The sequence below is a fragment of the Dryobates pubescens genome, chromosome Z (genome assembly GCF_014839835.1).
Source record: "Dryobates pubescens isolate bDryPub1 chromosome Z, bDryPub1.pri, whole genome shotgun sequence".
Lineage (NCBI taxonomy): Eukaryota > Metazoa > Chordata > Aves > Piciformes > Picidae > Dryobates > Dryobates pubescens.
The window spans coordinates 1,377,328-1,394,989 of NC_071657.1; the positions used below are offsets into that span (position 1 = coordinate 1,377,328).

General features: G+C 50.8%; 1 protein-coding gene across 3 annotated transcripts in view; it reads left to right on the forward strand.

The window, feature by feature from the left end:
* DYM (dymeclin) overlaps window positions 1-17,662 on the forward strand; it is a 313,818-nt gene that overhangs the window by 48,164 nt on the left and 247,992 nt on the right. For all 3 annotated transcript variants that reach the window (XM_054179019.1, XM_054179021.1, XM_054179020.1), the window contains exons 7-8: window positions 11,631-11,756; window positions 14,241-14,383. In XM_054179019.1, the coding sequence (XP_054034994.1) occupies window positions 11,631-11,756; window positions 14,241-14,383 (269 nt within the window). The remainder of the gene's footprint in view (window positions 1-11,630; window positions 11,757-14,240; window positions 14,384-17,662) is intronic.

The window sequence follows — 17,662 nt, forward strand, 5'->3', positions numbered from 1 at the left end:
GCGGAGCCTCTCTACCCTCCAGCAGATAACTGCTACCCCCAGCTAGGTGTCGTCAGCAAGTTTACTGATGATGGACTCGATGCCCTCATCCAGATCATCAATAAAGATGTTAAAGAGCATGGGGCCCAGCACTGATCCCTGGGGCACACCACTGGTGCCTGGCTGCCAGCTGGATGTGGCACTATTCACCTTGATGATCTCAAAGGTGTCTTCCAACCTGGTTAATTCTAATTCTAATTCTTATTCTAATTCTTTTCTATTCTATTCTGATGATGCTCCGATTTAGTTTGTGTTTTATACTTAGGTCAGTGTTTCTCTGTCCCCTGTCTTTCCACTAACCTTATTTTAACTTGCAGTCACAGAATCACAGAATTGTCAGGGTTGGAAGGGACCTCAAGGCTCAGCCAGTTCCAACCCCCCTGCCATGGGCAGGGACACCTCACACTGCAGCAGGTTGCTCACAGCCACATCCAGCTTGGCCTTAAAAACTTGTAACAGACTTTTTAATCCCAGATCAGAGGATCAGGGCGGTGTGCTGTTTATCACCCATCATGCTGTCTATTCAGGGTCCTCATAATCTGCTTTCTCTGCTAGGTTTTTCAGCCCTGTCTTCACAAAATAGGTTGGATGCACCTTGAAAAACATCTGCTTGCTAGTATGTGGGCTTGGTCTCTGCTCTGGTCAGCAAAGACACCTGGGCACTGAAGTCAGCTGCATCTCTTTTGGGCACCTTAAGACTTTACAAGCTGTTTCAGATCAGTGAAAGTGATAACCATAACAGTCATAACCATTTTTTCTCTGTTGTCTGGACAAGCATGAGACCAAAACTGACATTTGCTGCCACTGCATCAAGATGGCTCTGTCTTGAAAGCAGCACCTTTGGGGAGTGGTGCTGCAGAGGCATCTTGCAGGAGGTCTGTCTTTTCATGGCTGGAACATGGGATGTCATTCACAGAATCCCAGCATGGTGGGGGCTGGAAGGAATCTCTGGAGATCATCCAGTCCCAGCCCCTCTGCTGAAGCAGGGGCAGCATCAGCAGTTTGCCCAGAATCACAATGGCCAGGTGGGGTTGGAAGCTGTATAGAGCAGGAGATTCCACAACCTCTCTGGGCAGCGTGATGCAGTGTATCATCCCCTCAGAGCTGTCTGGCCACTGGGCCATGCTCCTGGGGTCTGATTCTGTCCAAATCTTTGCAGTGGTTTGAGGTAGCTTTTTGAGCCCCTAGCTCATCTTCTCTAGGGCTGCCCTTTCCCTGGAGGCTGAAAGCTTTACAAGCTCAGTCTGTTTTTATGACTGCTTGGATGGCCTGTATGTGTTCTACACCTGAAGGATAAAGTGAGTGTTGCTAACAAGACTTGTTGGAGAAAGGGAGACTGAGGGGAGACCTTCTTGCTGTCTACAGCTCCCTGAAAGGAGGTTGGATCCAGGTGGGGGTTGGTCTCTTCTCCCAAGGAACAAGTGATGGGACAAGAGGAAATGGGCACAGGTTGCACCAGAGGAGTTTAGGTTAGAGATTAGGAACAATTTCTTTCTGGAAGGGGTTGTCAAGGCCTGACTCAGGCTGCCTACAGCAGTGGTGGAGTCCTTGCAGCTGGAGGGCTTTCCAAGCTGTGGATACGTGGTGCTGAGGGACATGGTTTAGTGGTGACCAGCAGTGCTGTGTTACCAGCTGGACTTGATCTTAAGGGTCTCTTCCAACCAAAATGATTCTGTGATTGGTAAATGCAGAAGAATATGAATTCTCTGTGCAGCAGTTTGAAAGTCCCAGACTTTATCTGATCTGTTTAATCTATCAGGAGCAGAACTGAATGCCAGTGAGGTGAGGATGTACACAGTCATATAGACTCTGATGGTCTGGGAACAAGTCATCCAGCTAGAAGCTTATGGCCAGTAGTGTTCCTCAGGGATCAGTACTGGCTCCAGTTTTGTTCAGTGTCTTCGTCAATGACCTGGATTGAGTGGACCCTCAGCAGGTTCACTGATGATAGGAAACTGAGGGGGTGACTGACCTGCCTCAGGCTCTGCTGCCAGTCAGTGAGACCTGGACAGGTTGAGAGCTGGATGAGAGAGAACATCAAGAAGTTCAGTAAGGAGAAGTGCAGAGTCCTGCATCTGGGGAGGAGCAACCCCAGGCACCAGTACAGGTTGGGGGCTGCTCTGCTGGAAAGCAGCTCCATGGAGAGAGTCCCTGGAGGCCCAATGGACAGCAGGTTCTGCATGGGACAGCAATGTGCCCTTGTGGCCAAGAGGAGCAAGGGCATCCAGGGCTGCAGCAAGAAGAGTGTGGCCAGCAGGTCTAGGGAGGTTCTTCTCCCCCTCTGCTCTGCCCTGCTGAGACCACACCTGCAATGCTGTATCCAGTTTTGGGCTTCCTGCTTCAAGAGAGACAGAGACCTGCTGGAGAGAGTCCAAGGGAGAGCCATGAGGATGATTAGGGGACTTGGGCATCTCCCCTGTGAAGAGAGACTGAGAGCCCTGGGGCTGTTTAGTCTGGAGAAGAGAAGGCTGAGAGGGGATCTTATGAATGGTACCTGAGGGGTGGGTGTCAGGATGAAGACACCAGGCTCAGTTTGGTGGTGCTCAGTGACAAGGAACAATGGATATGAGCTAGATCATAGGAGGTTCCACCTCAACAGGAGGAGGCCCTTCTTTACTGTGAGTGTAATGGAGCCCTGGAGCAGGCTGCTCAGAGAGGTTGTGGAGTCTCCTTCAGTGGAGACTTTCCAAACCCACCTGGGTGCACTCCTGTGTGCCCTGCCCTGGGTGATCCTGTTCTGGCAGGGGGTTTGGACTCAGTCTCTGGAAGTCCCTTCCCAAGCCCTGGCATTCTGTGACTCTGCCTTGAATCCAGCTCTCACTCCAACCCCTCTGAGGCCCCCTGCAGAACATTTCCATCTTTGGTGGTTTTCTCCCTCTCGTCGTGTCTCTCGGCGCAGAGTGCCCGGCGCGGGGGAGACGCAGCGGGACGCGTCAGCCGCGCTCTCTGCTTCCAGTTGGTGCTTCTTGAGTGCCCCTTTGGGACACCTCCAAATGTTTGGAGGCAGCTGCAGCGAGCTTAGCACATTACTGTCTGCCACGGTGCCTGCCTGCCATCAGTGGGTGTCAGATTAGGAGCCATTCCAAGAGGAAAGATTATGTTCCCTTGGAGCTCTTGTGTCCTGAGACTGATAACCACACGTTCGGTTTGCTTCTCAGTGTGCAGAAACGATCTTCCCCTCAGTGGTGACTCCTCTTTCACCTTTCTGGTGGGCCTTCAGGAAGCAGGGAAATGAGACTTGGTTCCTGTACCCTTTCAGAGAAGGTTTGTTGGTTTGTTTTTTGGGGTTGGGTGGGTTTTTTTTTGGTATGAATCAGCCTTTTTGGCAACTCTCCTATGTTAGAAAATGAGTTACCTTTTAACCTTTTGATTCTCAGAGTAGGCAGCTCTGGCAGGGTGAAAGTGCAGGGAAAACAAGTATTTAAACTGGGAGGGGTCTGGTGGTGTGAGTGGAAATTCAGGGGTTTGCTTCTGACTGCTCAGCCCTGTTTGCTCTGTAAGTGTGAAATCCTCCATGAGCTCTGAGCCCCTGTGTGCTGAGGCATGGAAATAGCTGCACTTGCTTGAGCCATTGAAGTGTTCACAGCAGCACGTGCCCTCAGAGGGCTGGCTGGAGCTACTAGATGAGATTGCCCTGTGCATTGCATTGCCTCTGTGCTGACCCTTCAGAGCTCATCCAGTCCAGCCCCCTTGCAGTCAGCAGAGTAGGTTGTTCATAGCCCCAACCAACCTCACCTGGAACGTTGGTTGTGATGGAGCATCTCCCACCTCTCTGAGCAGCCTGGGGCAGGCTCTCACCACCTTCTCTCTAGTCTGAATCTGAATTAGTTTCCACCCCTTGTCCTGTTACCCTGCTCACAAGAATACCCCCACTTGTCATCTTAGTTCCCTTTTCACAGACCTTTCTCTTGTGAGCAGGGAACAAATCTGAGTGATGTGGTGAGCACAGAGAGCAGTTGTGAGCACTGCTTGGAGGTTGTAGTGAGGTGGGAATCAATTTCTTCTCCCAGGTAAGAAGTGAGAGGACTTGAGTGAATGACCCCAGGTTGCACCAGGGCAGGTTTAGGTTGGACGTGAGGAACAATTTCTTCCCCCAGAAGGTTTGTCAAGACCTAGACCAGGCTGCTCAGGGCAGTAGTGGAGGCCCCATCCCTGAAGGGATTAAAAAGTTCTGTAGGTGTGGTGCTGAGGGAGATGTTTGGAAATGGTCTTGACAGTGGTGCATCCATGGTTGGATCTGATGATCTTGAGGGTCTTCTCCAACCAAAATGTTTCTATCATTCTATGGTTTTTCATACTCTGAATTTGCAAAGTAAGACAACCATGGGTGCACAGGGTGTGTCTCTGCTTTCTAGATGTTAACCAACATTATTTTAGCTTGGCTGTCACATGCAAGAACCTGTAGCTACTGCATCTGATTAAAGAAGCAGGGGCTTGGTTTGTGTCACTGTGTAGGAGATGTGTTGCTGAGGAGGACAGCTACCTGTGGTCAGGAAAGAACCCAAATACAGGTGAGAAACATTTGCCCTGAGTTCTAGAGTTCTCTCCAGGCCAGGTTGTTTCCTCATGGTAGAAATACGCCTTAGGCTAATATCAGGATTATGGGCAGTATCCCATGCCTGATATGGGAATATTTCCTTCAGTGGGAAGGAGAGGGAGACAGGATAAGTGAAAATATAAACTGAAGTCTCCCAAAGAGAAAATTCAGGAGGGAACCCCCCCCAAAATCTGTTAGAATGTAGGAGAGCTCTGCAGAGGGACCTTGCCAGTCTGGACAGATGGGCAGAGTCCAAGGGCAGGAGATTGAACACATCCAAGTGCCAGGTTCTGCACATTGGCCACAGCAACCCCAGGCAGAGCTACAGGCTGGGGTCAGAGAGGCTGAGAGCAGCCAGGCAGAGAGGGACCTGGGGGTGCTGGTTGACAGCAGCTGAACAGAGCCAGCAGTGTGCCCAGGTGGCCAAGAAGGCCAATGGCATCCTGGCCTGCATCAGGAACAGTGTGGCCAGCAGGAGCAGGGAGGTCATCCTGCCTCTGTACTCAGCACTGGTTAGGCCACACCTTGAGTCCTGTGCCCAGTTCTGGGCTTCTCAGTTTAGGAAAGAGGTTGAGCTGCTGGAAGGTGTCCAGAGAAGGGCAAAAAAGCTGGGGAGAGGTTTGGAGCACAGCCCTGTGAGGAGAGGCTGAGGGAACTGGGGTTGCTTAGCCTGGAGAAGAGGAGGCTGAGGGGAGACCTTCTTGCTCTCTCCAACTCCCTGAAGGGAGGTTGTAGCCAGGTGGGGGTTGTTCTCTTCTCCCAGGCAAGCAGCACCAGAACAAGAGGACACAGTCTCAGGCTGTGCCAGGGGAGGTTTAGGCTGGAGGTTAGGAGGAAATTCTTCCCAGACAGAGAAATTGGCCATTGGGATGTGCTGCTCAGGGAGGTGGTGGAGTCCCCATCCCTGGAGGTGTTTAGGAAGAGCCTGGATGAGGCACTTGGTGCCATGGTTCAGTTGATGAGATGGTGTTGCATGATAGGTTGGACTTGATAATCTCTGAGGTCTTTTCCCACCTGGTTCTATTCTATTCTAAAAAAGACCTTTGGTACAGTGCTCTAGGAAGTCCATTTGCTTGGGGCATGAGCTCCATCTGTGGATTTTTTTGTTTGTTGGAAAGGAAGAGAAAGAAACAAAGAAAGTGAAAAGGTCCTGCAGTTCCTCAGGTTTTCTGACCTAAGCAGCTAAACAGTTTTGATGTGTAATTGATACAGGAGTTCATTATTTCTGGTTTCCTCCTTGTCTGCCAGCAAAGAGTTTTGAAAGGAAGTTGGAGCTCAGCGTAAAATCCATGTCAAGTCATTCTTTGTGACTGATAGCAATGAATACAATAAAAATCAATCCAAAACCCACCTCCCCTCTTCTGCAGCCTCTCAAAACAAATAAACAGAGTTTTCTTTGAAGCTGGCAGAGGCTCCTGGTAGTCCTTGTGACCCTTTACAAATGTTTGAGTTCTACAAAGCTGTGCCTTTGACCCTTGGTGGAGGAAACAATTTTATTCTGCAGCTTTCTCCTTGGCTGATGAATTAAGGGTGACTGGAGCGGAGTGTTTACCCCAGCTATGAGTCCTCTGGTTGAGTTTGTGTCACAGCAGATTTAATTTGAACAGATTCTAGGGGTTGAGTGGAATGTTTCTGCAGTTAAATGTGCCCTGACTCTGTTTTGAAGAGCAGGAAAATGGGAGTGAGTGTATGGAGCTGCATGAATTCCTGCATGCAGAAGTCCCATCTGTTTGTTTCTTTCCCTCTCAGAGGTGTTTAGAATGACAGAAGGGTTTGGGTTGGAAGGGTCCCTTAAACCTCATCTAGTCCAACCCCCCTGCAGTCAGCAGGGACACCCCAACCACAGCAGGTTGCTCGCTGCCCCAGATAAGCTCACCTGGGATGCTGCCAGGGATGGGACATCTCCCACCTCTCTGGGCAGCCTGGGACAGGCTCTCACCCCCTTCAGTGTCAAACATTTCTTCCTTCTCTCCACTCTCAATCTCCCTCTTTTAGTTTCAAACCATCACCCCTTGGCCTTTCACAACAGTGGCCTGAGAAGAAGTCTGTCCTCAGCTTTCTTCTCAAGCCCCTTTTTAAGTCCTGCAAGGCCACCAGAAGGTTTCCCTGGAGCCTTCTCTCCTCCAGGCTGCCCAAGGCCAACTCTCTCAGCCTGCAGCCTCCCAGCAGAGCCCTTCCAGCCCTGCCAGCATCGCTGTGGCCTCCTCTGGCCCTGCTCCAAGAGCTCCCTGTCTGTGCTGTGCTGAGGACTCCAGATGGCACATCAGGGTACTGACAGCAGACTGGGAAAAAAAGATAATAATTACTTAATACATTAAACTAACCTCTTTATTTCTTTACTCTGAATCTCATAAAAATGAGAATGAGTTTCATAATACCTCTTCAGTTTTGCTTTCCAACTTGTATGGGTTGTCAAAAACATGAAACAAAGAATGACTGAAATGGAGAAAAAGTACAATAAACTCTAAAATCAGCTTCCCCTCAGCAAAGTGGCCCAGTGGATGTTGCACTGCATCTTAAAGTTAGTTGGAGGCATCCTTGTGTCCTCAGCCTTGCTAATGATAAGCTGGCTGGTTGGCCAGGCTCAAAAGGGTGGTGGTGAATGGAGCTAAATCCAGCTGGCTGCCAGTCACAAGTGGCATTCTGCAGGGCTCAGTGTGTGGACCTCTTCTCTTTCATGTCTTCATCAGTGATGTGCCTGAGGGGATCAAGGGCACCCTCAGTCTGTTTGCAGATGACACCAAGATGGGCAGCAGTGCTGATCTACTTGAGGGTTGGGAGGCTCTTCAGAGGGATCTGCCAGGCTGGATCACTGGCCTGAGGGGAATGCTATGAGGTCAACAAGGCCAAGTCCTGCCCTTGGGTCACATCAACGGCCTGCAACACTCCAGGACTGGGTCAGAGTGGCTGGAAACTTCATGTTGGGAAATGACCAAGGGGTGTTGGTGAAAACAGTGGCTGAAGATGAAGATGAGCCAGCATGTGCCCAGGTGGCCAAGAAGGCCACCAGCATCCTGGCTTGGATCAGCAATGGTGTGGCCAGCAGGAGCAGGGCAGGGATTGTCCCCCTGGACTGGGCACTGGTGAGGCCACAGTTCAGTTTTGAACCCCTCACTCAGAGAAGGACATTGAGGGGCTGGAGGCTGTCTAGACAAGGGTAATGAAGCTGGTCAAGTGTCACAGGACTTGTGGTGAGCAGCTGAGGGGCTTGGGTTTGTTTATCCTGGAGGAAAAGAGACTGAGGGGAGACCTTCTGGCTCTCTACAACTCCCTGAAAGGAAGATGGAGCCCAGTGGGGGTTGGTCTCTCCTCCTGAATAACAAGTGATGGGAGAACAGCAAATGGGCTCAGGTTGCACCAGAGGAGGTTTTGACTGGACATGAGGAACATAGAATCATAGAATCAACAAGGTTGGAAAAGACCTCAAAGATCATCAAGTCCAACCTGTCAGCCAACACCTTATGCCTACTAGACCATGGCACCAAGTGCCACATCCAATCCCCTCTTGAACACCTCCAGGGACGGTGACTCCACCACCTCCCTGGGCAGCACATCCCAATGACGAACGACTCGCTCGGTGAAGAACTTTCTCCTCACCTCCAGCCTAAACCTCCCCTGGCACAGCTTGAGACTGTGTCCTCTTGTTCTGGTGCTGGTTGTCTGGGAGAAGAGACCAACCCCCTCCTGGCTACAACCTCCCTTCAGGCAGTTGTAGAGAGCAAGAAGGTCTCCCCTGAGCCTCCTCGTCTCCAGGCTAAGCAACCCCAGCTCCCTCAGCCTCTCCTCACAGGGCTGTGCTCCAGACCCCTCCCCAGCCTTGTTGCCCTCCTCTGGAGACATTCAAGTCTCTCAATGTCCTTCTTAAACTGAGAAGCCCAGCACTGGACACAGGACTCAAGGTGTGGCCTAACCAGTGCTGAGCACAGGGCAGAATGACCTCCCTGCTCCTACTGGCCACACTATTCCTAATGCAGGCCAGGATGCCATTGGCCTTCTTGGTCCCCTGGGCACACTGCTGGCTCATGTTTAGGTGGCTGTCAATCAGCACCCCCAGGTCCCTCTCTGTTTGGGAGCTCTCAGCCACTCTGACCCCAGCCTGTAGCTCTGCATGGGGTTGCTGTGACCAATGTGCAGCCCCTGGCACTTGGACTTGTTGAATGCCATCCTGTTGGACTCTGCCCATCTGTCCAGCCTGGCAAGGTCCCTCTGTAGAGTCTTTCTACCCTCTACCTGACCAACATCTGCTCCCCTCTTGGTGTCATCTGCAAACTTACTGATGACTGACTCAATCCCCTCATCCAGATCATCAGTGGAGATAGTGAACTGGATGGGGCCCAGCACTGATCCCTGGGGCACACCACTGGTGCCTGGCTGCCAGCTGGCTGTGGCACCATTCACCACCACTCTCTGGGCTCAGCCTCCAGCCAGTTCCTAACCCAGCTCAGAGCTGCTGTCCAAGCCAGGGGCTGACAGCTTGGCCAGGAGTTTGCTGTGGGGGACGGTGTCAAAGGCCTTGCTGAGGTCCAGGTAGACTACAATTTCTTCATGGCAAGGGTTGTCAAGGCCTTGATCAGGCTGCCCATGTCAGTGGTGGAGTCTCCATCCCTGAAGGGATTTCAAAGCCATATGTGGTGCTGAGAGACATAGTTCAGTGGTGACCTGGTAGTGCTGGGTTAAGTGTTTAACTCAATGATCTGAGAGGTCACTTTCAACCAAAATGATTTTACCATTCTAAGGTTCTGATATGTTTTCTCCTGTGGTGACAAGTTATTTTTTCAAGCTGTTGCCTTTATTTTGATAGAAAATATTTTTCTTTGCTGGGGGCTGAACCTCTAATAATCAATACATATTGATCTTCCTTTGCTTTGCTTGGGGTGTCGATTACAAAGCATCAGAGCTCTGGGGTGGAAGCACTCCGGCTGTCCCCTGGCTGGGCTGAATTTGCAGTGGAACCAGGTCAGAGTGTAACCTCTGGCCTGAACTAATTATCAGCACTCACACTGCCTGACTTCCTCAGCAGTGGGCAAAAAGTCAGGTGGATCACAGGGACTCCAGCTGTATGTAGTGTGCTTCATGATTTGGAGGGAGAATGTTATTGGAGCAGCCTGTCTCTTACTGACCCTGCAGCTTAAAATGTTACCCATTCAGACACTTGAATCCAGTGAGTTTGCATAACCTCCCCTTTGAAAACATTTCTCTGTCAGAGGTGGTGTGACTGGGTGGACTGTGGGCCAGGAAATGTGATTCCAGTCTGCTCTTGGCTTGGACCAAATAGCTGTGTTCACTCAGAAACCTCATGCTGGAGCTGCTGCAGAAGAGATGAACTTAACCTGTGTGCATATCATGGTGCATGAAGCTCTTCTTCCTTATCTGCCCTGGTGAGACCCCACCTGGAGCACTGTGTCCAGTTCTGGTGTCCCCAGCACAAGATGGACATTGAACTATTGGAGTGGCTCCAGAGCAGAGCCATGAAGATAATCAGAGGGCTGGAAGGAGAGTTGGGGCTGTTCAGCCTAGACAAGAGAAGGCTCCAGGGAGACCTTAGAGCAGCCTTTCAGTACCTGAAAGGGGCTTAGAAGAAAGCCAGGAAGGGACTTGTAGTGACAGGGCTTGTAGTGACAGCATGAGGGGCATGGCTTTGAGCTGGAAGAGGGCAGATTTAGGCTGGAGATTAGGAGAAATTCTTTACAGTGAGGGTGGGAGGACACTGGAACAGACTGCCTAGGGATGTATTGGAACAGATTGCTCCAGGGATGCCCCCTCCCTGGAGATGTTCAAAGCCAGGCTGGATGGGGCCTTGAGCAACCTCTTCTAGTGGAAAGTGTCACTGCCCATGACAGTGTGGTTGGAACTGGATGATCTTTAAGGTCCCTTCCATCTCAAATCATTCTGTGGTTCTATGATCCTTGGAGTAATGGATTTCAAAGCCATGTAGATGTGGTGCTGAGGGACATGCTTTAGAGGTGGGTGCTGCTGGACTTGATGGTCTTAGAGGTCTCCTGCAGCCAAAGGAATTCTGTGATACTGACTGAATTGTGAAGGGTACTGTGGAAATTGAACAGCAGCAGAGGGAGAAGCATGAGTCTGGGTTACAGAAGGGTCCTATTGCACCAAAGGAAGTGTTGGAGGGGACAAAGGTGGTGTTTGGTTGATAGCAAGAATGATAATGGTTCATGTCCAAGTTGTTTCATTGTGTTTTACAAGGTTTCATGTAGTCTGCAATTTACCATTGATTAAGGAGGCAGATGCCATTTTTCTCTCTTACTCTGTATCCTGATGTCCTGAGCATTTCTTAGGCCTACACTACCATTTGTGTGTTCTGCTCCTTTAGGAGGGATCCACTTTTTCCTGGCAGAGGGGGGCAGAACGTTTCCCTGACTCCTAACACAGCTTTTCACAGGACCAAGTCCACAGTTTTTGAGATGCATTCACAGTATCACCAAGGTTGGAAGAGACCTCAAAGATCATCAAGTCCAACCTGTCTCCACAGACCTCATGACTAAACCATGGCACCAAGTGCCACATCCAATCCCCTCTTGAATACCTCCAGGGATGGGGACTCCACTACTTCCTTGGGCAGCACATCCCAATGGCTAACAGCTCTCTCTGGGAAGAGCTTTCTCCTCCCCTCCAGCCTAAACCTCCCCTGGCACAGCTTGAGACTGTGTCCTCTTGTTCTGGTGCTGGTTGCCTGGGAGAAGAGCCCAACCCCCTCCTGGCTACAATTCACTTATTTTTAGGCTGGAGTGCAGTCTGCAGATCGGAGCTGGAATGTTCTGGGCAACTCCTCAGTGTTTTCACATCGTCTGATGTTTTGGCAAAGGACAAAATGATGCTCTTATCTGAGGAAAACAACCCCTTGCTGGCATGGAGGGATTCTGGGGCTTCTGGATGTGGTGTTTGCGTGTTCCCAGTTGAGCCTTGCTGTGGTAAACAAGGTGTGAGCTCAGGTGAAGCTGCCAAGTGTTCCTGGAAGTCACTTTGTAAACAAACCCAGTACATGAGTTGTTATTTATCTCACACACAGACTTTTTTTCTCTTTTTTCCCCTGCAGAGACATTACATACAGCATCTCCCTGGAAGCTGTGACCACTCTCATTGTCTTCCTCTCCTGCCAGTTGTTCCACAAAGAGATTCTACGAGAGAGCATCATCCACAGATACCTGATGCACGGCCGATGGTACGTCGTCTTCTGGGCAGTACCTCCTGATCAGCAATGGTCAGGGGGATGCAGCAGCTCTGCTGTGAGGACACACTGAGAGAGCTGGGGTTATTTAGGGACATTTTCAGCAGTGATCAATATCTAAAGGGCCCAGAGTGTCAAGAAGATGGGGCCAGATTATTTTCAGTAGCGCCACAGAACAAGGGGCAGCAGGCAGAAAGTGGGACCCAGGAGTTTCCACCTGAACAAGAGGAGAAACTCCTTTGTTGTGAGGGTGCTGGAGGCCTGGAGCAGGCTGCCCAGAGAGGAGTTGTGGAGTCTCCTTCCCTGGAGAGCTTCCAATTCCCCCTGGGCATTGTGCTGCTGTGGGTGCCCTGCTTTAGCCAGGGGGGTTGGACTGGGTGATCTCCAGAGGTCCCTTCCAACCTCCACCATGCTGGGATTCTTTATTTCAGCTTGGAGAAGAGAGTGTTCTGGTTAGACCTTACTGCCTCCATTCAGTACTTAAAGGGGCTCCAAAGAAAGCTGGGGACAGATTTTTCTCAGGGCCTGTTGTGACAGGCCAAGGGATGATGGTTTGAAACTCAAGGAGGGAGAATCAGAGTGAAGAGAAGGGAGATATATTTGGCACTGAGGGTGTTGAGAGCCTGTCCCAGGTTGCCAGAGAGGTGGGAGATGTCCCATCCCAAGCAACATCCCAGATGAGGTTGTCTGGGGCTGTGAGCTACCTGCTCTAGTTGCAGATGTTCTTGCTGACTGCAGGGGTTTGGTCTGGATGAGGTTTAAAGGTCTCTTCTAACCCAAACCATTCTGTGATTCTGTAACATGCAGGGAGAGGAGGGAGGCTTAGCTTGGCTGCAGGGAGAGGGAGCCCAGGGCTTCAGCCTGAAGCAGTAGCAGGGCAGAGCCTCAGTGCCTGTGGGGTTTGCTGGTCCTAAGATCTCTGAACTGAAGGAATGTAATATTTGGGGCAAATTGGAGAATTTTTGAGAGGAAAGGTATTAATGTGTATGTTTGAGGTGGGAGTAGCAGATAGCTGGAGAGGAGGTGTCTGGGAATTTTGGGGGGGAGTGAAGCTGATCGTTAACAGCCCTTTGCTGTTCATCTCTGAAGGATGTAGGAATGGGAACCAACAGTTTCCTCCTGTGGAAGTCCTTTTCTGTTTTGGAAGCACTGTAACCTTGTATTAAACCCCAAATTCTTTGTGCATTTGTCAAAATCACTGATCTGAGGTCACATGTGTCATTGGCCTTTGCAAATAGGCCCCAGTCACACACACAGAGTCAAAAATACTGGGGGCTGGGGGGTGGCAAAATACTTTTGTTACCTGTTCTATGTAACAAGAAGTTTGCTGAGGACACCAAACTGTGAGGGGTGATTGGCACCCCTCAGGCTGTGCTGCCATTCAGCCAGACCTGGACAGGCTGGAGGGGAGAAGTGGAAGGAAATTCACTAAGGGCAAGTGTGGACTCTTGCATCTGGGAAAGAACAACCCCATGGACCAGTACAGGTTGGGGACTGACCTGTTGGAGAGCAGCACAGAGAGGGACCTGGGGGTCCTGGTGGGCAGGAGGATGCTCATGAGCCAGCAATGTGTCCTTGTGGCCAAGGGCATCCGGGGGTGTATCAGAAGGGCTGTGGTTAGCAGGTGAGAGAGGTTCTCCTCCCCCACTACTCTGTTTCGGTGAGGCTGCATCTGGATTATTGTATCCAGTTCTGAGCACCTTAGTTCAAGAGGGACCTCAGGGAACTGTTTGAAAGAGTCCAACACAGAGCCACAGAGCTGCCTGCAGCAGCTCCCTGCGAGGACAGCCTGAGGGAGCTGGGGCTTGGAGCTTGGAGCAGAGGAGCCTGAGGGCTGCCCTGATTCCTCTTGATAAAGATGTGCAGGGCAGTGTGGGGAGGGTGGAACCAAGCTCTGCTCAGGAATATCCAGTGATAGGACAAGGGGCAGTGGGTGCAAGCTGGAGCAGAGGAGGGTCCATGGGAACAGAAGGGAAAACATTTTCCCTGTGAGGGTGCCAGAGCCCTAGAGCAGGCTGCCCAGAGAAGCTGTGGAGTTTCCTTCTCTGGAGACTTTCAAGACCTACCTGGATGTGTTCCTGTGTGATCTGCCCTAGGTGATCCTGCTCTGGCAGGGGGTTGGACTTGATGATCTTTTGAGGTCCCTTCCAGCCCCTGATGTCCTGTGATTCTCTGCTCTTCCTTTGCGTACTCTTCCAGTTGTGCCTTGAAGGAACAGAACTTACACGATCGATTTAAAAGTGGTATTGAAGGAACCCCAAGTGGTGCAGGTGCTCCTGCAGAGCCCTGCTGTAGCCAGTACAGCTTGGCATGGGCAAGACCTCGATGTTCTCTCCCTTTCCAGTCTGCTCCAGACTGGGAGAGTAGCTGCCTGTGCCGCATGCCAAACACCAGCCTGTGCACCCTGCCTGGAGGGTTTGCTGTGCCAAGTTCTGCAAGCTGTGAGTCAACTGAGCCTGTTTTTCTTTTGCTTTCCAGCCTCCCATACACCAGCAGACTTGTGAAAACATTGCTGTACAACTTCATTAGACAAGAAAGAAGCCCTCCCCCCGGGGCCCACGTCTTCCAGCAGCAGACAGACGGAGGAGGGCTGCTCTACGGCATCGCTTCGGGGGTGGCAAGTGAGTCTGATTGTCCCAGAGCTGCATTTCCAAACCTAGGGGGGCAGCCTCTCTGTGATCTCCCCTGCAGCCTGTTTCTGTTTCAACAGCTGGTGCTGGTGTGCACAGAATAGCTGTCCACAGGGCTGTGAGGGTTGTAATCACACATGGTCCATCTTCAGCTGAGTCTAGCTGAGAGGTGTCCCTGTCCATGGTGTGGGGAGCTTGGAGTAGGTAATCTCGGAGGTCCCTTCCAATCTGAGCCATTCTGTGACTCTATGAGATGTGTTAGAACCTGAAGCAATTTTAGCTGTGTAGGACAGCACACAGTGGAAGTCACTCTTAGTCCCTGTTTCTCTTTCATTGAGGCCTGTTGGAGCAGGGCCAGAGGAGGCCACAGCAATGCTGGCAGGGCTGGAAGGGCTCTGCTGGGAGGCTCCAGGCTGAGAGAGTTGGGCTTAGGCAGCCTGGAGAAGAGAAGGCTCCAGGGAGACCTGCTGGTGGCCTCTCAGTGCTTTAAGGGCCTAGAAGAAAGCTGGGGACAGACATTTTCTCAGGCCCCTGTAGTGACAGACCAAGGGGTGATGGTTTGAAACTAAAAGAGGGAGATTGAGAGTGGAGAGAAGGAAGAAATGTTGACAGTGAGGGTGATGAGAGTCTGTCCCAGGTTGCCCAGAGGAGGTGGGAGATGCCTCATGCCTGGGACCATTCCAGGTGAGGTAGTCTGGGGCTGTGAGCAACCTGCTCTAGCTGCAGTTGTCTCTGCTGACTGCAGGGAGGTTGCACTAGGTAATCTCTATAAGGTTCTTCCAATCCAAACCATTCTGTGGTTCCATGGTTTGATAAATCTCATTCTCCAAGTTTCCTAAAATATGAGGATCAACAGCTGCAAGCTGGAACTCAGGAGGTTCCACTTCAACATGTGGAGAAACTTCTTTACTTTGAGGGTGACAGAGCCCTGAAGCAGGCAGCCCAGGGAGAGTGTGGAGCCTCCTTCTATGGAGGCTTTCAGAACCGACCTGGATGTGTTCTTGTGTGACCTGACTTGGGTGATGACTCCTTTGGCAAGGGGGTTGGACTCAATGATCTCTGGAGGTCCCCTCCAACCCCTGACATTCTGTGATCCTTTGATTGTACAACATACATTATGAGCATATTCTTTCCAATCACTCACTGGATATGATGAGCTGCTCTGCACCTCTGCTGAGCATAGGGTTGGACTAGATGGTCTCAACAGGTCCCATCCCCAGGATTCTGTGGCATGAGGGAATGACCTAGGTTAGAAAGTCTGTGACATACTTCAGTTTGTGCCTTTCACAGCAGGTTTTGACTTACTGTTTATTTCCTGCATGGTATGCCTAGATTCTGGCCTTTCATGGGTGGGACTGTTGCCTATAGAGAAAAACATGAAGGAGGTGATGAGATGTTTTTGTGTGAAGCAAAAGGATTCTCATGGTGGTTACCCTGTGTACTGTGGTGGCTACACCATATACTGTGTTAGGGTGGGTGGTTTCTCCTTGCCCCACACCAGATGTGCCCTCGTGGTGTGTGTATTACACACAAAATCCCTTCCTAAAGGTTCTTCTTCTCTATATAATAGGAATAAAATACAATACACTGCTAGCAGCTGAGGTAAAGGTTGTTTTCTTGTTCCCTGACACACAACACCTTACAAGCCAGTTGCTGTTAAGAGTGCTGCTATTTGTTTTGCTCTTTTGTGAAACCCATTCTCTGGCAGCCTCCTTAGGGAATAGTAAAGTTCAAGCTGCAAGCATCCTGCCAGAAAACACTTCCCAGCTTGTGACAGTGTGGTGGATCTCCTCATGGAGGCAGTAAAAGAGCACCTCTTGGCCACAGATCGCTGCTGCTGCTGCCTGTGGTGATGTTACTCACAGCACAGCGTGCTGCTGGGGCACTTCTCCTTCTGGTTTCCAGTTTACACACTCAAGGGTAGACCACTGCTGTGGCTGGGTTGTGCCTGGAACATAAATGCATCAGAAAGCAGTGGCTTGGCTTGCAGCTAAAGCAGAGGTTTAATTAAATACTTCCCTACAGCCTTTTTATTTGAGAGTCACAACAGGTACATTCTCTTCCCACTTCTCAACTGCAGGAGAAAATTGCTCTTAAAATGCTTGCAGTTTTCTGAAGCAGTTTTCAGTGGGTGGTTTGTACTCCTGCTCACTCTCACTGTGTGTTTTGATACCTCTGCTTACCCAGTGGTTCTGTGCTGCCTGGCTCTAAACATTTGAGGATCTTTCTGCCTCAGTGCTGCCACAGGCAAAACAGCTTTTTAGCTCTTCTGGTTACTGGATTGGCTTTTAAAGTCATGGAACCATAGAATCAACAAGGTTGGAAAAGACCTCAAAGATCATTAAGTCCAACCTGTCACCCAGCACCTCCTGACTACTAAACCATGGCACCAAGTGCCACGTCCAGTCCCCTCTGGAGCACCTCTAGGGACTGTGACTCCACCACCTCCCTGGGCAGCACATTCCAATGGCTAACAACTCTCTCAGGGAAGAACTTTCTCCTCACCTCCAGCCTAAACTTCCCCTGGCACAGCTTGAGACTGTGTCCTCTTGTTCTGGTGCTGGGTGCCTGGGAGAAGAGACCAACCCCCTCCTGGCTACAACCTCCCTTCAGGCAGTTGTAGAGGGCAATAAAGTCACCCCTGAGTCTCCTCTTCTCCAGGCTAAGCAACCCCAGCTCCCTCAGCCTCTCCTCACAGGGCTGTGCTCAAGGCCTCTCCCCAGCCTTGTTGCCCTTCTCTGGACACCTTCAAGTCTCTCAATGTCCTTCCTAAACTGAGGAGCCCAGAACTGGACACAGGACTCAAGGTGTGGCCTAACCAGTGCTGAGCACAGGGCAGAATGACCTCCCTGCTCCTGCTGGCCACACTGTTCCTGATGCAGGCCAGGATGCCATTGGCCTTCTTGGGCACACTTCAGGCTCATGTTCAGCCTACTATCAACCAGTACCCCCAGGTCCCTTTCTGTCCACCACTCCTACCTGTCTCTGTAGCTCCTGGTGTCATTTCCACCCCCCACTGACTTTTTCCTCCTTGTATATTAGGTTTACATTTCTTAATGCAAACCCTTACTGTTTCAGCCTACATCTGTTCTTGACTCTTCCTCCACTTCCACCCCCTTCACTCCTCTTGAATTGTTCTAAGAGCTCCCTTGGTGTACTCCTACGCCTGTTTTCTTGCTTCTTTCAAGAGTACCTCAAGTGCCATCTCCTCTCCCAGTGAATTAAGGATCTTCACTTTGAAGCTGTAAGCAAAAGAGCCTTTATAAGGAG